Raw genomic sequence first — 27,845 nt, 5'->3', positions numbered from 1 at the left:
AACAGAGACTGTGACTGACCTCATTATCTTGTATCTACAATACTAAGTACAGTGTTTGGTACCTAGTAAGTGCTTAAATCCCACAATTATTATTGTTGTCAATAATGAGAATGATAATAATAACAAAAATTCCATTTCCCTTAGTTTGAAAAATCTCCAATTACCTTCCAGCCAGCTGTAAAAGGTGTTTTCTGAAAAACAAGGGGGGAAAAAAGTCACAAGAGGAAAACAAACAGGATCAGAGAGACAGATCATCATCATCACCATCAATCGTATTTATTGAGCGCTTACTGTGTGCAGAGCACTGTACTAAGCGCTTGGGAAGTACAATTTGGCAACATCTAGAGACAGTCCCTACCCAACAGTGGGCTCACAGTCTAAAAGGGGGAGACAGAGAACAAAACCAAACATACTAACAAAATAAAATAAATAGAATAGATGTTAGTTTACAGAATTTTCATAAATTAAAAGTAGGAATCTGGCAATCCCTCAAAGCAGTTCAAAGGCTGTGTTAAAGACGGTTTCCACTGAGAAGACTTACTATTATTTACAGTCTTTGTAGCAAGTAGTATAGCAGTGTTGCCTAGTGGATAGAGCACAGGCCTGGGTTCTAATCCTAGCTTTGCCACGGGTCTGCCGTGTGATCTCGGGCAAGTCACTTAAGACTTCTCTGTGCCTCAGTTACCTCATCTGTAAAACGGGGATTAAGACTGCGAGCCCCATGTGAGGCAGGGACTGTGTTCAACATGATCTGTTCATATCCACCCCAAAGCTTAGTACCATGCCACTGTCTCTATATGTTGCCAATTTGTACTTCCCAAGCGCTTAGTACAGTGCTCTGCACATAGTAAGCGCCCAATAAATACGATTGATGATGTTGATGATGATGATGCCTGGCACAGGGTAAGCACTTCCCAAATCCCACAATTATTATTATCAGTGCTTTGCGTAATTCATCCATTCATTCAATCGTATTTACTGAGCGCTTACTGTGTGCAGAGCACTGTACTAAGCGCTTGGGAAGTACAAGTTGGCAGCATATAGAGACGGTCCCTACCCAACAATGGGCTCACGGTCTAGAAGGGGGAGACAGGCAACAAAACAAAACAAAACATGTGGTTAGGTGTAATTATCACCACAACGGAAAATTGGGGACGGTAGTGCTGTTATGAGTGATAACCCCAAACGAGGAAACTACTTATAAATGATTACGGGGACTTGAACTAGAAAAAAGTGATGCTGCTCTTCTCAATCTTCCCGTCAGTCACACAGCAAACTAAAGGCAGACCCTGGAGGACTCTGATGCTGCAGAAATTAAAGGTTTAAAATAATAATCCTAATAATGATGATATTTGTTAAGCGCTTACTATGTGCAAAGCACTGTTCTAAGCGTGGGGGGGATACAGGTTGATCAGGTTGTCTCACGTGGGGCTCACAATCTTAATCCCCATTTTACAGATGAGGTGACTGAGGCACAGAGAAGTGAAGTGACTTGCCCAAAGTCACACAGCTGACAAGCGGCGGAGTCGGGATTAGGCCCCATGACCTCTGACGCCCAAGCCCAGGCTCTTTCCACTGAGCCACGCTGCTTATTTCAGCCCAGTAACCCGAAGCAGGAGGATTCCCAAAAGAAAGAGAAAAAAAGAAACCCAAAAAACAAAACAAAACAAATGAAAAAAACCCCGTTATTCTACAGAAATTGCAGGCAATTTTTCTGTTAGTTTTAGTCGTAGTGAACACCCTCATCAAAGCAGGTGGGGGGGCAATGAATCTAACTGATCACTGATGATGAAATACACTTACCTTCGCTTTTCCCTAGAAAGGGGATATAAAAGGTTGATGATTAGAAACTACTTCCAGTGCAATCATTTGGTAATAAATGATCAATTCAGAAGAGGAAATAATAATAATAATGATAGCATTTATTAAGCGCTTACTATGTGCAAAGCACTGTTCTAAGCGCCGGGGAGGTTACAAGGTGATCAGGTTGTCCCACGGGGGGCTCACAGTCTTCATCCCCATTTTACAGATGAGGTCACTGAGGCCCAGAGAAGTTAAGTGACTTGCCCCAAGTCACCCAGCTGGGAATTGGCAGAGCCGGGATTTGAACCCATGACCTGTGACTTCAAAGCCCGGGCTCTTTCCACTGAGCCACGCTGCTTCTCTACGTTAGTAGCCATCGTTAGGAGTGCAAACTTCCTCTCTCCTTTTGCCTAGCGATGAGTCTCTACATCTTTGGGAAGCAGTGTGGCTTAGTGGATAGCGCACAGGCTTGAGAGTCAGAAGGAACTGGGTTCTAATCCCAGCTCTGCCATGTGTTTGCTGTGAAACCTGGGGCAAGTCACTTGATTTCTCTGGGCTTTAGTTCCCTCATCTGTAAAATGGGGACTACAAAGGGGAGCCCCAGGTGGGACGGGGATCCACCCCAGCGCTTAGTACAGTGTCTGGCATATAGTAAGCACTTCGCAAATACCAATCAATCAATCAATCGTATTTATTGAGCGCTTACTGTGTGCAGAGCACTGTACTAAGCGCTTGGGAAGTACACGTCAGCAACACATAGAGACAGTCCCTACCCAACAGCGGGCTCACAGTCTAGAAGCAGTGGAGAAGCAGCGTGGCTCGGTGGTAAGAGCCCGGGCTTTGGAGTCAGGGGTCATGGGTTCAAATCCCGGCTCCGCCACATGTCTGCTGTGTGACCTTGGGCAAGTCACTTAACTTCTCTGAGCCTCAGTTACCTCATCTGTAAAATGGGGATTATGACTGTGAGCCCCATGCGGGACAACCTGATCACCTTGTATTCCCTCCCCCCCCCCCAGCGCTTAGAACAGTACTTTGCACATAGTAAGCGCTTAACAAATGCCATTATTATTATTAGAAGGGGGAGACAGAGAACAAAACCACACATACTAACAAAATAAAATAAATAGAATAGATATGTACAAGATAAATAAATAAATAAATAAATAGAATACCACCACTATTATTCTTATTACCTTTGCCTGACCAGAGTTGTGCGGAAGTTCATTTTTCCAGATGGGTGTATATAAAATGGCATTTCAAAACCACTGTTCTCATTTCAACAGCGGCACGCCAGCAGGCCATGCCAGTCACGCAAAACAAAACCAACCAACAATTTCAAGAAGTCTTTCCTCACTCGTACCAATGCAGACAGGAGACAAATGGGATCTGCCAGGCACAAACAGGAGGAGGTTCTTCCAATTCTATTCTCCAGCGCTATATATTTTAGATGGGATTACTGCAATTTTTACTTTCTATAGGATTATTTTGATCAATTTCAACTGCCTGATAATGCAGCGTGCCCCTTGCAGTTATATCTGACTTTGTAGGATGCCCATTTACTTGTGAATCAAGACACCAAACCAATTCTATTCTCCAGCGCTATATATTTTAGATGGGATTACTGCCATTTTTACTTTCTATAGGATTATTTTGATCAATTTCAACTGCCTGATAATGCAGCGTGCCCCTTGCAGTTATATCTGACTTTGTAGGGTGCCCATTTACTTGTGAGTCAAGACACCAAATTAAATGTAATAACTCATAATGTGGTTTGGCTCAGCAAATAACCTCTCGTGCTCCTATACAGATGAGCAAAATGATTCTGTTAATGACACACTCTCACATGAGAATTACAGGGCCCTTAAATCGGATTCTTTACAGTCTCCTTCGAAGACTTTCTTTTCCTAAGCTGCTATCAACCAGGACGTAGTGTAAAACCCACCACTTCTACCACAGAATGAGTCCAGTTTCCTCTCAACTCCACTTTTTGCAAAGTAGACGTTTTAACACTTTTAGTAAATGCCTTTCAAAGTTTTAGGCAATGGGAGTATTTTCGAAATAGAAGATGGAGAATGAGTAAAATGTCCAGCATTCAGAAATTAGCTCTTCCTTCAAACTCCCTGAAAATCAAATAGTAAAGTATCTGTCTCATGTGGCTTACTTTAGGATAGGATGGAAGAAAAAGTTGGGCAGCATTTCATAGTCTAAATTTTGGTTTTATTATGGGAGAGAAAACTACTGACTGATAAGTCAGGTAACTGTATGAATAAATGACTCACCTTGACCAGAAGCCAAAGGACTTAAAGGCCTTTTAATTGTCTGTGGCCTAGAAACAGAAGCATTTAAATATTAAACATAGGTATTTATACATTAACCATGCTGCAATTAAGGTGTCCATGGAAACAAAAGTATCAGTTAAAGGGGATAAAATAACTACCTTTATTTGACATCACTTTTAGCATTTTATGACATCACAAAAGTATTTTAAAGAGTTAGCAGAGGTTGTTGGGGTTTTTTCCCCCTACCAGGACATACCTACCTAATCTGCTAACCAACTTTCCAAATTTCTTCTTCCCCACCATAAAAAATGTACTTAATCTGAGACCTTTTGGTCACTTGCTTTGTTTTACTTATAAAAAGGGTATAGAGTGGCTCGTTCAATGGTATTTATTGGGTGCTTACGATGTGCAGAACACTGTACTAAGCATTTGGGAGAGTAATAATAATAATACTAATGATAATAATTATGGTACTCATTAAGCACTTACTATGTGCCAAGCTCTGTTCTAAGTGCTGGGGTAGATATAAGATCAACAGGTTGGACCCAATCCTTGTCCCACATGGGGCTCACACTCGTAATCCCCATTTTCCAGATGAGGTAACCGCGGCCCAGAGAAGTTAAGCGACTTGCCCAAGGTCACACAGCAGACAAGCGGCGGAGCCAGGATTAGAACCCAGTTCCTTCTGACTCCTGGGCCTGGGCTCTACCCACTAAGCCATGCTGGTTTCTGTAGACATACTAAGTACAAGTATGTACTGGAGAAGCAGCGTGGCTCAGTGGAAGGAGCCCGGGCTTTGGAGTCGTAGGTCATGGGTTCAAATTCCGGCTCCGCCAGTTGTCAGCTGTGTGACTTTGGGCAAGTCACTTCACTTCTCTGGGCCTCAGTTACCTCATCTGGAAAATGGGGATTAAAACTGTGAGCCCACCGTGGGACAACCTGATCCCCTTGTAACCTCCCCAGCGCTTAGAACCGTGCTTTGCACACAGCAAGCACTTCAGTGGAAAGAGCCCGGGCTTTGGAGTCAAAGGTCATGGGTTCAAATCCCGGCTCTGCCGCTTGTCAGCTGTGTGACTTTGGGCAAGTCACTTAACTTCTCTGCCTCAGTTACCTCATCTGTAAAATGGGGATTAAGATTGTGAGCCCCACATGGGACAACCTAATCACCTTGTATCCTCCCCCAGCGCTTAGAACAGTGCTTTGCACATAGTAAGCGCTTAACAAATACCATTATTATTATTATTATTATTAATACAACAGAATTAGCAGAAGCATTTCCTATCCATAATGAGCTTACAGTCTAGAGGACGAGTTTATAATCTGCCTCCTGTCTGGAAGGTGGGCCAAAAAGACACACATTTATAAATGGAGAAGTGAGAAGCAGAGAGCCTGGTATTCTGCCATTCAAGACAGCTGGAAGATCTTGGGCACGGCAATGTACCTTGTCCCCAGGTCAGTTTGCTATGAAATGATGCCCCTTCAACCCCCCAGTTTTTAAAACAAGACTTAGAGTTGTTGCAAGAATGCCCCCCACCCCTGACAAAAAATTTGCAAAATGGAAGTACTGTAATATTACAACGGTCATACCCTAAATCAAGTAACCCACAACCATGTGGAAACGCATATTTTTCATTAACTCAATTTCTATATTCTCTAATTATTTTAGTCCTTGATTGTCCCACTGCATTATTTCTAAAATTACATTTACAGGATTTCAGACACAATTCAATTAGAAGACACCATTAAAACTCGAGAATTGGCTTTACATCGATGGTACCAAGTAAGATAAACTACTTACAAAACAAGCAAATATAACCCCAAATCCACAGTTGTCATGGTAATTTATGTGAAAAACAGAACCAAAATAATTAAAATGAGATCAAACAAAAAAAATCTTGCCTTTTTAAAGCCGTAGTTATCATAGTGTAAGCTTCCAAAGGCAGGGACCATGTTTATCAACTCTATTGGACTCTCCCAAGCATGAAGTACTGTGTTCCACACAAAATAAGTCTAGACTGTGCGCCCGTTGTTGGGTAGGGACCGTCTCTATATATGTTGCCGACTTGTACTTCCCAAGCGCTTAGTACAGTGCTCTGCACACAGTAAGCGCTCAATAAATACGATTGAATGAATGAATGAACCATTTGGAAACACATATTTTCATTAACTCAATTTCTATAGTCTCTAATTATTTTAGTCCTTGATTGTCCCACTGCATTATTTCTAAAATTACATTTATAGGATTTTAGACACAATTCAATTAGAAGACACCATTAAAACTCGAGAATTTGCTTTACATCGATGGTACCAAGTAAGATAAACTACTTACAAAACAAGCAAATATAACCCCAAATCCATAGTTGTCATGGTAATTTATGTGAAAAACGGAACCAAAATAATTAAAATGAGATCAAACAAAAAAAATCTTGCCTTTTTAAAGCCGTAGTTATCATAGTGTAAGCTTCCAAAGGCAGGGACCACGTTTATCAACTCTATTGTACTCTCCCAAGCATGAAGTACTGTGTTCCACACAAAATAAGTCTAGACTGTGAGCCCGTTGTTGGGTAGGGACCGTCTCTATATATGTTGCCGACTTGTACTTCCCAAGCGCTTAGTACAGTGCTCTGCACACAGTAAGCGCTCAATAAATACGATTGAATGAATGAATGAACCATTTGGAAACACATATTTTCATTAACTCAATTTCTATAGTCTCTAATTATTTTAGTCCTTGATTGTCCCACTGCATTATTTCTAAAATTACATTTACAGGATTTCAGACACAATTCAATTAGAAGACACCATTAAAACTCGAGAATTTGCTTTACATCGACGGTACCAAGTAAGATAAACTACTTACAAAACAAGCAAATATAACCCCAAATCCATAGTTGCCATGGTAATTTATGTGAAAAACGGAACCAAAATAATTAAAATGAGATCAAACAAAAAAAATCTTGCCTTTTTAAAGCCGTAGTTATCATAGTGTAAGCTTCCAAAGGCAGGGACCACGTTTATCAACTCTATTGGACTCTCCCAAGCATTAGTACTGTGTTCCACACAAAATAAGTCTAGACTGTGAGCCCGTTGTTGGGTAGGGACCGTCTCTATATATGTTAGAAGCAGCATGGCTCAGTGGAAAGAGCCCGGGCTTTGGAGTCAGGGGTCATGGGTTCAAATCCTGGCTCCACCACTCGTCAGCTGTGTGACTTTGGGCAAGTCACTTAACTTCTCTGGGCCTCAGTTGCCTCATCTGTAAAATGGGGATTAAGACTGTGAGCCCCACATGGGACAACCTGATCACCTTGTAAAAATTTCCCAGCACTTAGAACAGTGCTCTGCACATAGTGAGCGCTTAATAAATGCCATTATTATTATTATTATTATATGTTGCCGACTTGTACTTCCCAAGCGCTTAGTACAGTGCTCTGCACACAGTAAGCGCTCAATAAATATGATTGAATGAATGAAGAAGTCCTCAATAAATACCACTGATTGATTTTTTTTAATGGTATTTGTTAACCACTTACTATGTGCCAAATACTGTGCTAAACACTGGGGTACATACAAGCTAATTAGGTTGGACACAGTCCGGGTCCCACATGGGGCTCACAGTCTTAATCCCCATTTTAGAAATGAGGTAACTGAGGCCCAGAGAAGTGAAGTGACTTGTCCAAGGTCACAAAGCAGACAAGTGGCAGAACCAGTATTAAAACCCAGGTCCTCTGACTCTCAGGCCTGGGCTCTGTCCACTAGACCAGGCTGCTTCTTGATGAAAATTTTAATTATTTTAACTGGAAATCTTTCTTGGGCAGAGACTTGGGGAAGCAGCATGGCTCAGTGGAAAAGAGCGTGGGCTTTGGAGTCAGAGGTCATGGGTTCAAATCCCGGCTCCACCAATTGTCAGCTGTGTGACTTTGGGCAAGTCACTTAACTTCTCTCTGCCTCAGTTCCCTCATCTGTAAAATGGGGATGAAGACTGTGAGCCCCGCGTGGGACAACCTGATCACCTTGTAACCTCCCCAGTGCTTAGAACAGTGCTTTGCACATAGTAAGTGCTTAATAAACACCATTAAAAAAAAAAGAGACTGGAAGTTTACTTCTGAGCTTCTCTCTCGCTCTCACACTAACACACACACACACACACGCATGCGACCTAGGATTTTAACCTTAAGCACAAAACCTTTTACCACACAGAGATGTTAAGATTACTCTCCCCATCTCTGGAAATTTTCCAGGGGGTCTTGGAAGACCCTTACATATCATTCTACCTCCTACCCCCAATCTTACCTCCTTCCCTTCTCCACAGCACCTGCATATATGTATATATGTTTGTACATATTTATTACTCTATTTATCTATCTATTTTACTTGTACATATCTATTCTATTTATTTTGTTAGTATGTTTGGTTTTGTTCTCTGTCTCCCCTTTTAGACTGTGAGCCCACTATTGGGTAGGGACTGTCTCTATATGTTGCCAACTTGGACTTCCCAAGCGCTTAGTACAGTGCTCTGCACACAGTAAGCGCTCAATAAATACGATTGATGATGATGATTCTACATCTAGAAAATAGAGCCACGTGCAACTCCTTTCAGAACCCGGCCAAAGACTACCTCCAAGTCTTCACGGACAAAGACGTGATTTTCCAGCATTCTCAACTGTCCTATATAATCCAGAACCCAGAGGTCATTCAGCACAAGATAACACATCTAGACATCTAGGTCTTTAAAAATACTCACTCCCTGTTAGTTCTTTAAGAATCGGCTCTGGAGTTTCAAAGCTAACATGTTTAGGCAATTTGCTTTTCAGCCGGACATATTTGTAAGAACAACTACATTTTTAAAAAATCAAATCTTGGTTCATAAATTTGAACCAAGTTGTTCATTCACTGAATCGTATTTATTGAGCGCTTACTGTGAGTACCCGTACCGTAATTTCCTGTATATATGTTTGTACGTATTTATTACTCTATTTATTTATTTTACTTGTACATATTTATTCTACTTATTTTATTTTGTTAATTTGTTTTGTTTTGTTCTCTGTCTCCCCCTTCTAGACTGTGAGCCCACTGTTGGGTAGGGACCGTCTCTATGTGTGGCCAACTTATACTTCCCAAGCGCTAAGTACAGTGCTCTGCACACAGTAAGCGCTCAATAAATACGATTGAATGAATGAATGAATGTGGGCAAAGCACTCTACTAGGTGCTTGATTCTGGTTTTGGGATTGCATTAGGTCTGTCATTGTCCCCATTGTATTAAACTTCATTTAATTATGATAACACCAAAAAATGTGTTCTCAAATTACATACTTGAAACAGTTTTCCTCATAGATGACATTCCATATCTTCCAGGCATCCGGTCCCTTGTAGCCTGTATATCGCTCTGGGTTTAGGAGTAAATCCACATACTCAGCATCAGGTGACTGTATATCTGTAAAACAAAGTTCTCAATTAAACTTCCCTCGGTTACGTTTCGTGGCCTGGATACAATCATGTTTCTCCCTAAAGAGCGGATAAGATCTTTTTCAGGAAAAAAGTTATAAAAGAAATAACTCTCACGCTCTGGCTTCTAAATTGTGTGCTTACTAGACAACTGGCCTCAATTTCATTTCTATGGTTCCTATCGATAAGAGGATTCATCCACATAATAATAATAATAACTATGGCATACATCAACCACTTTGTAATTCATAAGCTGTGTACCATCCTCAATTTAAGATTTTTTTAAAAATCAATATGTACGAAGACTCCTGCAAAAACAAGACTCCAAAACCAGTGAGCTTCTTTGATGGAGTACAATGTAGCAGTGCCTGAGAGGTGATTCACCATCATCAAGATATTTTATATCTTGCTCTAACTGTGGTTCTTTTTTAGCTTTCACTTTTCAGATCTTGTTCCTTCACATTCATACTGATTTTAGATTCTTTTTTTTAATGGTCCAACCTAATTCCCTTGTCTTGTAGTTTTTCTATTCAGTCCTCATGCCCCTGAAAAATTCTGAGTTAACCGACTTGGCAAGATGTATTCTTCTTGTCCTTTTGATTTGTTTCTGAAACTGCAAAAAGTGTCTTCTTGAAGAACAGTCAGTTTTCTTGGGCCCTCTGCCTTCCTTCCACTGGGCACTTTCTATTAGTGACTTAAGCCTGTTAGAAACTGCTTTCTTAACTATTATTGTCTTATTAGTAATAGTTGTAGTGGTATTTTCAGAGCCCCAAGGTACTTACCCTCCCAAACCAAACGAACCAATAGAGGCAGCTCATTAATAATAATAATTGTGATATTTATTAAGTGCTTACTATGTGTCAGGCAATGTTCTAAGCACTGGGGTGGATACAAGTAAATCGAGTGGACACAGTCTCTGTCCTACACGGGGCTCATACTCTCAATCCCCATTTTATAGATGAGGTAACTGAGGCACAGACAAGTAAAGTGACTTGCCCAAGGTCACACAGCAGACGAGCGGTGGAGCCGGGATTAGAACCCAATCCTTCTGACTCCCAGGACCGTGCTCTACCCATTAGCTCAAAATACGCCAACTCTCCCGAGGAATTCTCTCAGAGGGCCTTATTCGTTCATTCATTCAATCGTATTTATTGAGCGCTTACTGTGTGCAGAGCACCGTACTAAGCGCTTGGGAAGTCCAAGTTGGCAACATATAGAGACGGTCCCTACCCGACAGTGGGCTCACAGTCTAGAAGGGGGAGACAGAGAACAAAACAAAACACATTAACAGAATAAAATAAATAGAATAAATATGTACAAGTAAAATAAATCAATAAATAGAGTAACATGAGAGCTCATTCTGGGCAGAGAAGCGACCGCTAATTCTATTGTATTGTACTCTCCAGAGTGCTTATTACAGTGCTCTGCACATAACAAGTGCTCAATAAATACCATCAGCTGATTGACGGATGAAGGATATGGTTGTCCCCTTGACTTCCTTAAACCTGATTCCTTATGGTGGTTCCAGGGAATCCCAAAGTTCTCTTGCCATTCAGAGAATCCCAACAGATAGATAGCCTCGTTCGTCAAGTTTTAAGGGACACAAAGAGTTCACTCAGCAAGCCACCCCATGAAAACCTCATTGAGTTTATTTTCCCCTATCAATCTGTATTGGAGTCACTCACTGGCTACACATACGTATGTGATCTTTTAATAAGAATCACAATTTTTAAAAACAAAAATCATCTTGTGTACGAGCTATGCTCCTTCCACTTTCCTCGGTCTGGTTCGATCCTTTCGTAATGTAACCCTTTCAGTGTTTTCTACATTTTTATGATATACACAATTTTATGAGCAATTCCCACTGCTCGGTACAATTACCATCAACTTCACAGAAGCTGTCTGACGAATCATCGTGCTTGGTCCACTGAAGAACAGCTCGTTGTGTTTCCTCGCTTCAAATCAAGAAAATAAGCATTGTTTAAAAATTGGCAAATTCAATATCTGATGGCAAATTTAAGAAATATCATGGCTGGGTCAGATCAATGGTCCATTCTGGCTTTGACAGGGGCAACGGAATGCAATATGATGCTTTTGGATGTTCATATAACATCCCTAATTTTTCCCTTTACTAATCCAAAACAGACCTCTCGTCCATGGATTTCCCAAATCCTTTTGCGCCCGACTGATATATTTTGCCAGGATGACTCCTAACGGTGATAAATTTTGTAGGCCTCTCCCACACCATATGGAGAAACGCTTCCTTTTGTCTGTTTTCGGCTTTCTACCTTCAAGCTTCAATGGGTATTTATTCCCTCGCCCTAGTTTTGGGGAGTTAGTCAACAATCCTGAGTTCTCTTTGTCCACACCGTGACTTCACAATCCTCAAAAAAGACGAACCTCAAAGATTCATTGACAGCTCCTAGCCTCTCAGCCTGCTCACATTCTTCATGGAGATTATTGGCTTCTTCCGAATACTGGAAACCAAAGCAGGAAAGAAAACAAAATCATGAGGTTAATTTTAAATCTGTCATACCCCAGCGCGTGGTTTGCATTAATATAGTAGCTCCCTGTATCTACTTCCTGTAGGATAATTTTGCAAGTCAATTGTCTTGAATCCAGCTTGAAAAGAAACCTTGTTTTCACTTCTGAAGCTTGAAAACCAAGGAAAAAACCCCCACCCTTCCTTACACTTTCAACAGAAAATGCAACCTATTTTTCAGCAAGTTTTTTTTTTCAGTTAAGCAGAGCCACAGCCCTGCAGATCATCATCATCAATCGTATTTATTGAGCGCTTACTGTGTGCAGAGCACTGTACTAAGCACTTGGGAAGTACAAATTGGCAACATATGGAGACAGTCCCTACCCAACAGTGGGCTCTCACACCAAAATGTCCCACAAGAATTCACTGGAGTCTTCTGCCTGGAAAACTCAATGGCTTTCTTAAAAAGAAGGTCACTTTAATCAAGTCAGCTTTACTCGGTAGTTCTAAAGGTAAGGTTATGGTTTTATATTAACCTCCTGAAACTATACTTGAAGTGATTTTACTTCTTACTATTAAATATATTTGCATCTCAAAGATAAAAGTACCTACCTTATAACTTGAAGATTTAATCCCATCGGGAACTTCATTCTGAATAAGGAAAGAAAGTTGTTAGTCCTTAATAGTGACATTTCCTCATATTTCTGCCCTATTTAAAGAGAAAATTATTGTATCAGTTTTTAAATACAGTACAGGTAACACAAACAGCTTTCTAAACTTTCGCTCCCTGTCAAAATATAATACAAGAAAATAAATGTGCAATTCTTCACTGATGAGTCCTTGCCAGGCTTAAAAGATACTATAGATTTCCTCCAGCTCTCTCACTCACTTTTTCCATTTTCTAAAATGATCTCTTCAGCATTTCTCATCTCCCCTGCTTCTTCCCCAATGACCATCAATTCTTACACTGAATTGTATCTTCCTCTCTCTTTTGATGGTTGTTCATTTTTATTGTTCCATAGCTCTGGTACATTCAGCTATCTCATTTTAGCCTCACATCCCCGTGAAATGGAGAAAGGCAGATATCCTCATCCCTGAACAAGAAGAGGGAACTGAGGCCCAGAGAGGTCAAGTGACTTGCTCAAGGTCACCCAGCAGGCCAGTGACAGCTCTGAGACTACAAGCTGCAACTCCTGCTTCTGAGTTTTGTTATCCCTCTACCTGCCTGTCTCCGTGCCCCTCTGCCCTTCGTGTTTCTCCTGACTTTCTTTCCTACTTTCCTTTTTCCTAATGACCATTTTTCTCTCTGACTCTTCCAATTCTGGTACTCCTCCAAGTGTCCCTCTTCTTTTACGATCTTAACATCACCTGACAGCCCCTGCCCCATATTCTGTCCATCTCTCACTCTGCCTTCGCTCTCTACCCTATATATTCTATATTCTCTTCCCCTACATGTTTCTCTGCGCCCATCCTATCTCTGTGCCCTCCGTCCTCTGCGATATGCCCTGTCTCCCCTTACCTCACTCCCTGGACCCCAAATCATATTAATAATAATAATGGTATTTCCTAAGCGCTTACTATGTGTCAAGCACTCTACTAAGTGCTGGGGTAGATACAAGATAATTAAGTAGGAGAGACAGTAGGTACTGAATCCCCATTTCCCAGATGAGGGGACTGAGGCGCAGAGGTGGTCACAAGGGAGACAAGTGGGGCAGCCGGGATTAGACTCCAGATCCTCTGCCCCCGTGAAGGTTTGTGCTCTTTCCACTAGGCCACACTGCTTGTCATCAAAGCGCTTAGTACAGTGCTCTGCGCACCATAAGCGCTCAATAAGTACGATTGAATGAATGAATCAAAAGTAAAGGGATATGTAAGCTGCCTCACTCAGTCATGGGATGCGCCGGCTAAGAACATCCCTAGGGGAGGTGTGGGGTCCATGTGTCCACACAGCAGTGGGCGGAAGAAAGAGGTCAAATCAATCAATCGTATTTATTGAGCGCTTACTGTGTGCAGAGCACTGTACTAAGCGCTTGGGAAGTACAAGCTGGCAACATATAGAGGCAGTCCCTACCCAACAGTGGGCTCACAGTCTAGAAGAACAAAAGAACATAAATCCACCCTCTAGACTGTAAGCTCACGGTGGGCAGGGAATATGTCCGTTTGCTGTTGTATTGTCCTCTCCCAAGCACTTAGTGCCATGCTCCAATCAATCAATCAATCAATTGTATTTATTGAGCGCTTACTGTGTGCAGAGCACTGTACTAAGCGCTTGGGAAGAACAAGTTGGCAACATATAGAGACAGTCCCTACCCAACAGTGGGCTCACAGTCTAAAAGGGGGAGACAGAGAACAAAACCAGACTAACAAAATAAAATAGAATAGATATGTACAGGTAAAATAAATAGAGTAATAAATGTGTACAAACATATATACATATATACAGATGCTGTGGGGAAGGGAAGGAGGTAAGATGGGGGGATGGAGAGGGGGACGAGGGGGAGAGGAAGGAAGGGGCTCAGTCTGGGAAGGCCTCCTGGAGGAGGTGAGCTCTCAGTAGGGCCTTGAAGGGAGGAAGAGAGCTAGCTTGGCGGATGGGATGGGATGGGATGGCTCCACACAAAGTAAGCAATCAATAAATTCACTCATTCATTCAATCGTATTTATTAAGTGCTTACTGTGTGCAGAGCACTACACTAATCGCTTGGGAAAGTACAATACGACAATAAATATGACTGACTGACCATCTCCTCCCCTGATGCTGACTAACCCTATTCATTCAGTCAATCGTATTTATTAAGCACTTACTGGGTGCGGAGCACTGTACTAAGCACTTGGGAGAGTACGATACAACAATAAACAGATGTATACCCTGCCCACAATGGTCTAGACAGGTCTGGGGCCTAAGGGGGGGGCTGGGGAAGGAAGGGGGGATTGGCAGGGCACCAGAAACTCAGTTTCACCAATCTGCCCTTCCCTCACTGGCCCCCACGGCAAAATCCTTCGGGTTCCCATTTGCCCAGTGGAGCAGGGGTCTCCTAGGACACAGGTCAGTGGTACAATCAGCTCCACCCTATGGGTGGTCCTCTAAGGGGAAAGAGTAGCAAACTAAATATCATCATCATCAATCGTATTTATTGAGCGCTTACTGTGTGCACAGCACTGTACTAAGCGCTTGGGAAGTACAAGTTGGTAACATATAGAGACAGTCCCTACCCAGCAGTGGGCTCACAGTCTAAACGGGGGAGACAGCGAACAAAACCAAACATACTAACAAAATAAAATAAATAAATATCCATTTTTACTGTTACTGTCCCCAAATCCTGTAGCATTTCATTCTTTCTTTGCCCGAAATAAAGACTGTTTCATGAGCAGAAAACGCCCCATGACCCATTATCTGAGTTAGCAGCCAAAGGGTGAGTCAGAGAATGGATATTTCAAGAAGAGCAAAAAAGTTTTCTAAAACGAAACTTGATTCTAAAAATGTTTAATTTGACTAGTGGAATTACCTGTTCAACTGGGTTAGAAGGGTGAATGTCCTCTCTCCCCCTTTAAGAAAACATTCTCTCCTTTCTAGTGCCCACACCCTCACTGTGACAGGGAAGTCATCATCATCATCATCATCATCATCATCATCAATCGTATTTATTGAGCGCTTACTATGTGCAGAGCACTGTACTAAGCGCTTGGGAAGTCCAAATTGGCAACATATAGAGACAGTCCCTACCCAACAGTGGGCTCACAGTCTAAAAGGGGGAGAAGTGCCCATGCCTAAACCCTAATAATAATAATAATAATGATGGTATTTGTCAAGCGCTTACTATGTGTCAAGCACTGTTCTAAATGCTGGGGTAGATACAAGCTCATCAGATTGGACACAGTCCCTGTCCCACGTGGAGCTACCGTCTTAATCCCCATTTTACAGGTGAGGGAACTGAGGCACAGAGAAGTGAAGTGACTTGCCCAAGGTCACGCAGCAGCCAAGTGGCGGAGCCGGGATTAGAACCCAGGTCCTTCTGATTCCCAGGCCTGGGCTCTCTATCCACTAAGCCACGCTGCTTCTCTACTAAACCAGGTTGCTCCCTGAGACTAGTTCACGCCACACAGAAATTCCCACCATCTGTACTTCAGAGTCCCCTAAAATATGAAATATCTGCATTGCTTGGGTTTTCAAAATCACATTCAGTAGGTACTCCTGCTTTCTATTTTGGAAGAGAAAAGAGGAAAAAGTACAGAGAATACATTTGTATTGGAGCCGTCCCAAAATGCCAGAATGCATTTCCTTCAATTTCTTTATACTTCCTGATACTGCAACATTTGGAACAATCCAGTTTTACCTTTGCTGGTAATACCTGTACAACTCTTTGCTTTCTGCCTGACTGATATTAAAAAGAGCTTGCCGGTTAGGTGTGATAACTAAGTCATAGAATGGAATTACTTGTGAATCTATGGATTCCCTAACGCTGATGGATTTAAAATGAATCATTCATGAAATTAAAATACATTATTTTAAATAATACAACTCATGCTTTTAGCATAGCTTTTTTGGCATCAGAAAAAAATTAAGGTGCTTTATACTTGAATTTCCATATGAGCTATATTTCAACGGGGCAAATTTTATTCAATTTAATACAACAAGGCACTCAAAAAGTATCGTCCGTTTGATATAATTGACATGCATCACGCCACCAACCTCATTATCTTTTTAAACACCCAACAATTATAATAGTAGTGGTATTTGTTAAGCACTTTCTCTGTGCCAAGCAGAGTACTAAGTTTTGGGGCAGATACAAGATAAGAAATCACACACTGCCACTGTGCCACACAGGACTCAATCTGAGGAGGGAGAAGAAATATAATTTTATATTTACTAATACCTAGCAAGAGACTATAATTCCACTCCCAGATTGGCTACTGAAGATACCAAAACATCATATGGCTAATGAGCCTAAAAGTTTTCAGAAATGAGTCGCATTTTGTGATTTGAACATACTGCGACTTTAATAGACTGCTGATTGCCCAGTGCTGATTCTAGATGTTAACGTAGGCGCGTTATGGACAGGAAATGTGTCTGCTAATTCTCCCAAGCGCTTAGTACAGTGCTCTGCACATAGTAAGCGCTCAATAAATACGATCGAATGAATGAATGAATACCACTGATTGATTTATTGATCTGTCTGCTCTCTTCTCCACCTACTCCCCAGCTCAGGCTCATTTATTCCGGGCAAACGTCGTAACTGTTTCCCATTCATTTCTTTCCCCCTATAGGACTCATTACTCACAAAGTCACATACATCCTTTCCCTTATCTAAAACCAGCCTTCTCCCACCTTTCTGGTCATATCGACGTAACGGTCACCTTCATTTACTTTGTCACTGGTATCCAGTCTCTTATTTTCACCTATTGCATGCTTTGCAATTTAGAATCCAGCAGTCTTCCCAATTAGACCGCAAACACCTTGAGGGAAGGTATCATCTCTCTTATTTCTATTGTGTTCTCAAATTCCTCACAGAGTCAGTGTTTGTAAAGTCTCTTGATGCGATCGTAAATTCTTACATGCAACACTAATCCCAGGCATTTGATGTAATCTGTCCCGGGAGCAAAATTATCTAGCTACACTCTTGTTGGGATTATGGATTAGGATGCTCATAAATTTTAGAAATACAAAGAAAAAAAAATTCTCCTGAACCCATTTTTTTTAATCTAACAAATGGAAGAGCATACATTACTGAAATCCATAGGCAATGAAAAATGTTTGCAATCAATAGTACTTATTCAGTGCCTACAAGGTGCAAAGCACTATACTAAGCCCTGAGGAAAGACCAATAAAGTAAAAAGATATGATTTCAGAAGGGCTTTAAAGATGGGGAGTTGTGGTCTGGCAAATAACTTCAACCTCCTTTACGGCCAAAGTTGTGCCGGAATTTCTAACCGATAATAAAATTGAAGGACTCTAAACTCAACTCCTTCCTTCCTCCCGACTATCCTTCAATAGAGGTACAAAGGAATGACCAAAAAGCAGATAACTAGAGAGAGAAATGGAGTTAACCGAATAGTTGGACTTAGATTTTCAGTTTCTAATTTGAACTCTGAAAAAGCGGCAGAGAGAAAAGAAAAAGAGTTACAAAACATAAATTCTTCTTACAGATTGGCAGGGTTTCACTGCGCAGTCTCTTATCCCACAGTGGCTGATATCATTCCAAAAAGGGCAAGGCTTTTTCAGGTTCACCTGCAAAATGATTACAAATTGTTTTTGAAAAGAAGGCAATACCAGTTTTTGCATCAGTCTACATACGTTTTATAACAGAGTCTGCTTGGTATTTCAGTATTTAGTGTTAGAGAAGCAGCGTGGCTTAGTGGACAGAGCACGGGGCTGGGAGTCTGAAGGACCTGGGGTCTAATCCCGGCTCCATCACATGTGTGCTGTGTGACCTTGGACAAGTCACTTAACTTCTCCAAGCTTCAGTTACCTCATCTGTAAAATGAGGATTAAGAGTGTGAGGGACAGGGACTGTGTCCAACCTGATTAACTTCTACCCACCCCAGTGCTTAGAACAGTGGTTGGCACATAGTAAGCGCTTAACAAGTACCATAATTATTATTAATTACTATTGCTGTTGTTGTTCTTTCACTATAGTCTTCTTCCAGATTCCCCCATTCTCCCACAGTCCTCGTTTTCCCTGTTTACATGGAATTGGAACCTGTTTGTACTTCCCAAGCGCTTAGTACAGTGCTCTGCACATAGTAAGCGCTCAATAAATACGATTGATGATGATGATGATGAGTTCTTTTTTTAATAGTATTTGTTAAGCGCTTAGTGCATGCCTGGCACTGTACCCCGTTTTCATAACCCTTTTCATCCCCGAACTATGCAGGGCACTGGGGCTCAGGGGAATGGGAGAGAAATTAGAGTTCACAGGGCACAACCCATTCATTTTGTTTCATTCTTTGCAGATCCTACTCTCTGGCAACGAACAAATAATTAAACTCTTCATTCCGTAAATAAATTAGAAGTCTTCGATTAGTAGTTGGATTTTATTTAACATCTTTTTCAGCTTTTTAAAATCAAAGTCGTGAGACTCTCATTTGGCAAAGATGCCCAAGGCTTGCTATTTGTTCAGAAACAACTATCTCTAACTTTTTATTTGCTGTGACAGACTAAAGTTTTTTTATCACTATCCATAATTATACTAGTTCTTCCACTTCTGATTGTTAAAGTTTTTGAAAATTGATTGACGTAGAATTAGGGGCTAAAATTCTCCTCAGTAAACTAATTGGGCAGATGGTTGGTGAGGCCTGTCCATTGTTATTAAGTAGTCCCGGGATCCAAGATCATATTTCACTGTCCAAATTAGGACTCTTTCCAAGTAAAATAACACTTAACGGGTTGATCGGTTAAAAAATCAACAGCTCTTGTCCAGGGGGTTTCTTAGTAACCGAGAAATTTACGACTTTAATTCTTTCGGTACAAATCTACATTTACAAATACCAAAATTTGTGTAGGTAGGCTGCCAAAAAATGATAGGGTCCAGATTTCTGCCTATTCGGGCTGGGCTGCCCTGATGTAATTGCTAAAAGAGATGCACAATAGGGCTAAAGAAATTAAAAAACAAAAAATGAACTCACTGGGCAGCTTTAGTATCTGCTCCTAACTCAGGCTGAGAAGTAGTGTGGTTTACTGGTTAGACCCACGGCCTGAGAGTCAGAAGGATCTGGGGTCTAATCCCAGCTGTGTGATTTTGGGGAAGTCATTTAACATCTCTGTGACTCAGCTGCCTCATCTGTAAAATGGGGTTTAAGACTGTGAGACTCAAGGGGGACATGGACTGTGTCCAACCTGATAAGCTTGTAGTGCTTAACAAATACCATTAAAAACAAAACAAAAAACCTGAGCCCAAACAGGTTCCAATTCCAGTCAATGTGCTCGAAAATGAAAAAAAAAAAAAAACAACAGAAAGCAATGAGTGGCCACCTCTTAAAGTCTGGTTATTCAGTGTACGGATTCTCCTGGGAAAGTCTTCATTATACATCTTTGAGAATGAATCATTTGCCAAAGCAAAGACTTTGCTGCTTAATGCCTTTCAAACAATATAATGACTATATTATATTATGACTAAGTATCTGGGTTAATAAAGGTGATCCTTGTGCTTGAAAATACCTGGTAGTATCGAAAGTAGTCACTTTCCAGAAGTTTCTGTAGTCTTGGAAAAAGCTTGTAATTGTTAAAGCTGTCGATGGTTTCCACATCACAGGTGCAATCATCTAGATAACCACTGACCTGTTGGACGAAAAGACACAAAATAGTACGAAAAGACACAAAATAGTAGGACATTACATAGAGTTTAGGTGTTAAAAACTTCCAATATCGATTCTATTTCCCTCCAGTCACCCCCAACCACTTTCAGAAGAGTGGAACTGCATGTCACGGGAGACTGCAGAAATTCGTGGTCTCCAGAAATTAGGGAAAAAGGAGGAAAATCAATCAAATCCAGGCTCTCTAAAGCACTGTTCAGGTAACTACCTCAAACCAATGTTTTAATCCATCTTCTCCAAAGACATCACTGGATAGGAGAAATTGGAAAAAAGGTACACATAGGACTCTACTGCTTTAATTTAATATTCCTACTGAATCAACAAAAGGAGTTTAAAGACAACTTGCAAATTACGGAGAAGCAGCATGGCCTGTCCAACCTGGTAACCTTGAATCTATTCCAGCACTTAGAACAGTGCTTGGCACAGAGTTAGCACTTAACAAATACCATAATTATCATTATTACAATCACAAAGAGGGTGTTGAAGTCTAATTTCATGATTCCCAGAGTGTGATTTAAGGGTCCTTGGAGATATTTAGAGAAGCAGCGTTGCTCAGTGGAAAAAGCACGGGCTTTGGAGTCAGAGTTCATGGGTTCAAATCCCGGCTCTGCCAACTGTCAGCTGTGTGACTTTGGGCAAGTCACTTAACTTCTCTGGGCCTCAGTTACCTCATCTCTGAGCCCCCCGTGGGACAACCTGATCACCTTGTAACCTCCCCAGTGCTTAGAAGAGTGCTTTGCACGTAGTAAGTGCTTAATAAATGCCATTATTATTATTATTGTATTTCATAATCCATGCTGGGATTTGAGGCAAGAATGGCATGCCGCATGGAAAGAGGTTGGAGAGGCCAATAAAGAAGGAAAAGAAGCAGGAATTAACCTTCAAAATTGAGAGAGAGGGAGAAAAGAATGGGAGCTGGAGAGATGGCTGAAGAAAGAGATTAGGTTAGAATCTCATATGAGAAAGAAACGAGAGAACATCATTAGGTGAATTTACGTAAAGAGTTCTAATTGCATAGGGAATTAATAATAATAATAATAATGGTGGCATTTATTAAGAGCTTACCATGTGCAAAGCACTGTTCTAAGCGCTGGGGAGGTTACAAGGTGATCAGGTTGTCCCACAGGGGGCTCACAGTCCTAATCCCCATTTTACAGATGGGGTAACTGAGGCCCAGAGAAGTGAAGTGACTTGCCCAAAGTCACACAGCTGAGAATTGGCGGGGCCGGGATTTGAACCCATGACCTCTGACTCCAAAGCCCGGGCTCTTTCCACTGAGCCACGCTGCTTCTCTTAAGATTAAACATAAGCTTTACCTTATCATCCTCAATCGTATTTATTGAGCGCTTACTGTGTGCAGACCACTGCCATGGTCCACACCCAGCTGATGCTTGATAAACCCTGCCCATTCATTCAATCGTATTGATTGAGTGCTTATTATATGCGGAGCACTGTACTAAGCGCTTGGGAGAGGGCAATACAACAATAGACAGTCACATTCCCTGCCCACAAGGAGCTTACAGTCTAGAGTAGGGGAGACAGACATCAGTACAAATCAATCAATCAATCAATCAAATGTATTTATTGAACACTTATTATATGCGGAGCACTGTACTAAGCGCTTGGGAGAGGGCAATACAACAATAGACAGTCACATTCCCTGCCCACAAGGAGCTTACAGTCTAGAGTAGGGGAGACAGACATCAGTACAAATCAATCAATCAATCAATCAAATGTATTTATTGAGCGCTTACTGTGTGCAGAGCACTGTACTAAGCGCTTGGGAAGTCCAAGTTGGCAACATCTAGAGACGGTCCCTACCCAACAGTGGGCTCACAGTCTAAAAGGGGGAGACGGAGAACAAAACCAAACACACTAACAAAATAAGATAAATAGAATAGATAGGTACAAGTAAAATATTAGTAAGGAGATGGTTAGTAAGGTGGTTGTCCTTAGTATTTGAAAATGACGAGACAAGCAATCACCGGTATGCAGGTGTGGCTGAAAAGGCCTGTGGGAGGTTGACAATCCATTCCACTTTGGGTGCAGAGAATGACTGACCTTTGTTGCACTGAGAAATTGGTGGCTTGCCCCACCTCTCATTGTTTCTGAATCTACCTCTAGACTGACTGAGCCTAGTCCCAGACAGAGCCCCTTCCTTCCTCTCCCCCTCGTCCCCCTCTCCATCACCCCCATCTTACCTCCTTCCCTTCCCCACAGCACCTGTATATATGTATATATGTTTGTACAGATTTATTACTCTATTTATTTTACTTGTACATATCTATTCTATTTATTTTATTTTGTTAGCATGTTTGGTTTTGTTCTCTGTCTCCCCCTTTTAGACTGTGAGCCCACTGTTGGGTAGGGACTGTCTCTATATGTTGCCAATTTGTACTTCCCAAGCGCTTAGTACAGTGCTCTGCACATAGTAAGCGCTCAATAAATACAATTGATGATGATGATGATGATACCTCTAGCTCTCCCGAACTTCCCGCAGCCCCTGCTCAAGGTGACAAGCTCCTTCTTCTGACTGCCACACGTCAGGTTGGGCGGTTGGGCTGACTGCCGTTATTAATCAATCAATCAATCAATCGTATTTATTGAGCGCTTACTGTGTGCAGAGCACTGTACTAAGCGCTTGGGAAGTCCAAGTTGGCAACATATAGAGACAGTCCCTACCCAACAGTGGGCTCACAGTCTAGAAGGGGGAGACAGAGAACAAAACCAAACATACTAACAAAATAAAATAAATAGAATAGATATGTACAAGTAAAATAGAGTAATAAATATGTACAAACATATATACAGGTGCTGTGGGGAAGGGAAGGAGGTAAGGTGGGGGGGATGGAGAGGGGGACGAGGGGGAGAGGAAGGAAGGGGCTCAGCCTGGGAAGGCCTCCTGGAGGAGGTGAGCTCTCAGTAGGGCCTTGAAGGGAGGAAGAGAGTGAGCTTGGCGGATGGGCAGAGGGAGCAGGGCATTCCAGGCCCGGGGGAAGAACGTGGGCCGGGGGTCGATGGCGGGACAAGCGAGAACAAGGTCCAGTTATTAATGTTTCCAAGGGGCCACTGCTCTAACACGTTGCCTGAGACTACATTTCTGCCCCTATTATTATGTAAGCAACATGATTTAGTGGATAGAGCACAGGCCTGGGAGTTAGAGGTTCATGAGTTCCAACCCGCCGCTTGTCCGCTGTGTGACCTCGGGCAAGTCACTTCACTTCTCTGGGCCTCAGTTATCTCAACTGTAAAATGGGGATTGAGACTGTGAGTCCCATGTCATCATCATCATCAGTCGTATTTATTGAGCGCTTACTGTGTGCAGAGCACTGTACTAAGCGCTTGGGAAGTACAAGTTGGCAACATATAGAGACAGTCCCTACCCAACAGTGGGCTCACAGTCTAAAAGGGGGAGTCAGAGAACAAAACCAAACATACTAACAAAATAAAATAAATAGAATAGATATGTACAAGTAAAATAAATAGAGTAACAAATATGTACAAACATATATACATATATACAGGTGCTGTGGGGAAGGGAAGGAGGTAAGATATGGAACAGGGATTGGACCCAACCCAATTTGCTCAGTGCTTAGTATTGTGCCTGGCACATATCATTAAGCCCCATTTCAATTCACATTGCAAATTCACAGAGTGTGCAATAGATTCCCTCTCAGCCATACTTACACGCATGGATTCAAGCTCACATTTTTTTTTAAGGGCATCTGTTAAGCACTTACTCTGTGCCAGGCACTGTACTAAGCGCTGGGGTAGATACAAGCTAATCAGGTTGGACACAGTCCATGTCTCACACGGGGCTCACAGTCTTAATCCCCATTTTACAGATGAGGCCCAGAGAAGTGAAATGACTTGCCCAAGGTCACACAGCAGACGAGGGACGGAGCCGGAATTAGAACCCAGGTCTTTCTGACTCCTGGGCTCACTGCCCACTATTCCACACGCTTCTCATTTGGTTCCACTATAGGAACTATTGTTATATATTCTCTTCTCATGCCAGTCAAATAATAGTATTTATTGAAAGCTTACTGTGCACAGAGCAATGTCTTAAGCACTTGGGAAAGAACACTATAATAGAGTTGGTAGAAAGGAACCCTGCCCACAAGGAACTTACAGTCTAGAGGGAGAGACAGATAATAAAATAAATGACAAAACAGAAGAAGCAACAGAGTGTAAGGTTACATCCGTCAGGACTTTGGTGCTGACAATGGGGTGAAAATCAATTGCTTAATTGCCTCAATGCTCGTTAATCAATCAATCAATGGATGGTACTTATTGAGCACTTACTATGTGCAGAACACTATATTAAGGACTTGAGAAAACACAATACAATAGAATGAACAGATACGTTTCCTGCCCATTAATAAACTGTGTCCTAAGATCTCTATGGGTGATCATTCCTTTGCCATTTATCAATCAATCAATCATATTTATTGAGCACTTACTGTGTGCAGAGCACTGTACTAAACACTTGGGAGAGTTGAGGTTGAGAACAGCTTGTAGGGGCTGCTGATGAAAATATCTGAGAAGTTGGATGAGGTTTCTGCAGAACATTTCGAACCCACAACTACAGAGCAAGCCAGATACAACTTCAGCTCAGTAAATTAATAATTAGAGTACGTTTAGAGCTTACTGCTGTGCTGCAATCAAACTCATTTTATCAATGTCCCAAGAAACAAGCTGACCTGCTTCTATTTTTGACTTTTTCGTATGTTCCATGCATCATTAAATAGTGTACAAACTCTATTTAGATGCCAGGACTTGGAAGTACAGCTGCGTCCCGCAGGTTGAAGGGAACCTGCTTTTAGACTGTGAGCCCACTGTTGGGTAGGGACTGTCTCTATGTGTTGCCAATTTGTACTTCCCAAGCGCTTAGTACAGTGCTCTGCACACAGTAAGCGCTCAATAAATACGATTGATGATGATGATGATGAACGCAGCAGAGGGATTGCAGTTGTCCTTTTTTAGCTCAGAGCTCGGAAACAGGGCAGTGTGTCGGAGGAGAGGGTTTCTCGGCGGGTGGACGTAAGTCACTGGGAGTGTGGCGTGTACAAAAATGCTCAAAGAGGTAGGTGAGACGACGAAACTTTCTGTGCAGGTGTGAGTTTCTGCAAAGTACAGCATATTGAGGTTTCTTCACCAGCCTAGGTTTTGATTTTTGCAGTTCCGCGTACCCAGAGAATGCCGTTTTGAGTAGTCACATTTTGTGAGGGCTCACATCAGCCTGCCACCTGCCATTTAAGTCATCTTCCCTCTCCCCCGCCCACATAGGGTGCTCTCATCATGTGATATTTAGGCAATTAAAATTGAGTTACCATGTACTTCCCCCCCCCACCCATTACTCGGCCCTTAATCAGGGCCTCTAAGTGAAAAAGAGAGTAAGCAATTGTTAATAAGGGCAAGGACATGGATATCTCACACTGACAGCTCCTTACGATTAGGAACAAGGCACCTAGTACAGTGCTCTGCGCACAACAGGCACTCAATAAATACTAGGGGCTTAACGAAGGCACTTAGAAAAGTGCTTTGCACATAGTAAGCACTTAACAAATACCATCATTATTAATGAAGGTCTGTGAGCCCACTGTTGGGCAGGGACTGTCTCTACATGTTGCCAACTTGTACTTCCCAAGTGCTTAGTACAGAGCTCTGCACACAGTAAGCGCTCAATAAATACGATTGATGATGATGATGATGAAAAAGCAAGCGGAGTAATTGGAATAGCAAGCAGGTGACAGTCATCCCCTGGGCCTGGAATGCCCTCCCTCTGCCCATCTGCCAAGCTAGCTCTCTTCCTCCCTTCAAGGCCCTGCTGAGAGCTCACCTCCTCCCGGAGGCCTTCCCAGACTGAGCCCCTTCCTTCCTCTCCCCCTCGTCCCCCTCTCCATCCCCCCCATCTCACCTCCTTCCCTTCCCCACAGCACCTGTATATATGTATATATGGTTGTACATATTTATTACTCTATTCATTTATTTATTTATTTTACTTGTACATATCTATCCTATTTATTTTATTTTGTTAGTATGTTTGGTTTTGTTCTCTGTCTCCCCCTTTTAGACTGTGAGCCCACTGTTGGGTAGGGACTGTCTCTATATGTTGCCAATTTGTACTTCCCAAGCGCTTTGTCCAGTGCTCTGCCCATAGTAAGCGCTCAATAAATACGATTGATGATGATGATGGTTATAAGATCTTCGAGGGTAGGGTTGGCATATTTTCTTTTTTACTATTTTACATTCCCCGAGATCCCAACAGGTGCTTAATAAATGCAGTTAATGACGGCTGTGATAATGACGGTAATGAACCGAAGGTGACGACTGCGCTGAGGTATTTTGGAGCGGAGTCCACTCTGAGAACCATTAGGAAAAATGAAGGTAAACAGTGTGACCTAAACCAAGGATACCCCAACGCAGTTATTCCAGGACTGAAGATCGGCGAGGGGAGGCTGCTATCCTATAGCCCAGCTACGGAATAGTTCTTTAAGAGCCCGTGTAAGAAGCACCAAGCACTACTGAGCGGGATGAAGCTTGCCTCCCTGTGCAGATGGCTGGAGTTAGAGGAGTCTAATAAGCTAAGAGAGAGGGAGTCTAATAAGATTTTAAAAGAGAGGGAAATTTCAACAGTGGACCAGTGCCCTCCCTCTGCCCATCCGCCAAGCTAGCTCTCTTCCTCCCTTCAAGGCCCTGCTGAGAGCTCACCTCCTCCAGGAGGCCTTCCCAGACTGAGCCCCTTCCTTCCTCTCCCCCTCTCCATCCCCCCATCTTACCTCCTTCCCTTCCCCACAGCACCTGTATATATGTATATATGGTTGTACATATTTATTACTCTATTTATTTATTTATTTATTTTACTTGTACATTTCTATCCTATTTATTTTATTTTGTTGGTATGTTTGGTTCTGTTCTCTGTCTCCCCCTTTTAGACTGTAAGCCCACTGTTGGGTAGGGACTGTCTCTATGTGTTGCCAATCTGTACTTCCCAAGCGCTTAGTACAGTGCTCTGCACATAGTAAGCGCTCAATAAATACGATTGATTGATTGACTGATTGAAATGCTAGAGCAGAAAAGCAGCACGGGCCCGGGAATCAGAAGGATCTGGGGTTCTAATCCCACCTCCGCTACTTGTCTGCTGTGTGACCTTGGGCAAGTCGCTTCACTTCTCTGTGCCTCAATTACCTCACCTGTAAAATGGGGATTAAGACTGTGAGCCCCATGTGGGACAGGGACTGTGTTCCACATGATTTGATTAGAGTCAAGCGCTTAGTACAGTGCTCTGCACACAGTAAGTGCCCAGTAAATACGATTGAATGATTTGATTGTATCTACCCCAGGGCTTAGAACAGTGCTTGACATGTAGTAAGCATTCAACAAATACCATCATTATTATTAGTATTATTAGAGTATTATTATCTTCTCATCATCATCATCAATCGTATTTATTGAGCGCTTACTATGTGCAGAGCACTGTACTAAGCGCTTGGGAAGTAGAAATTGGCAACATATAGAAACAGTC

At 42.0% G+C, this 27,845-nt stretch overlaps 1 protein-coding gene across 1 annotated transcript in view; it reads right to left on the bottom strand.

Annotated features, from left to right (window-relative positions):
* The window catches only part of ERO1A (endoplasmic reticulum oxidoreductase 1 alpha), a 44,976-nt gene that overhangs the window by 10,952 nt on the left and 6,179 nt on the right, over window positions 1–27,845 (bottom strand). Inside the window, exons 2-10 of the mRNA XM_038756729.1 lie at window positions 20,163–20,282; window positions 18,150–18,233; window positions 12,620–12,658; window positions 11,926–12,002; window positions 11,407–11,480; window positions 9,394–9,514; window positions 4,083–4,129; window positions 1,804–1,815; window positions 165–191 (exon numbers count right to left, since the gene is read on the bottom strand). Coding sequence (XP_038612657.1) covers window positions 165–191; window positions 1,804–1,815; window positions 4,083–4,129; window positions 9,394–9,514; window positions 11,407–11,480; window positions 11,926–12,002; window positions 12,620–12,658; window positions 18,150–18,233; window positions 20,163–20,282 — 601 coding nt within the window. The remainder of the gene's footprint in view (window positions 1–164; window positions 192–1,803; window positions 1,816–4,082; window positions 4,130–9,393; window positions 9,515–11,406; window positions 11,481–11,925; window positions 12,003–12,619; window positions 12,659–18,149; window positions 18,234–20,162; window positions 20,283–27,845) is intronic.

This window comes from Tachyglossus aculeatus, chromosome 14 (assembly GCF_015852505.1).
Source record: "Tachyglossus aculeatus isolate mTacAcu1 chromosome 14, mTacAcu1.pri, whole genome shotgun sequence".
NCBI classification, from domain to species: Eukaryota; Metazoa; Chordata; class Mammalia; order Monotremata; family Tachyglossidae; genus Tachyglossus; species Tachyglossus aculeatus.
The sequence above is the reverse complement of the archived record's forward strand: the minus strand, read 5'-3'. Positions and strand labels throughout refer to the sequence as shown.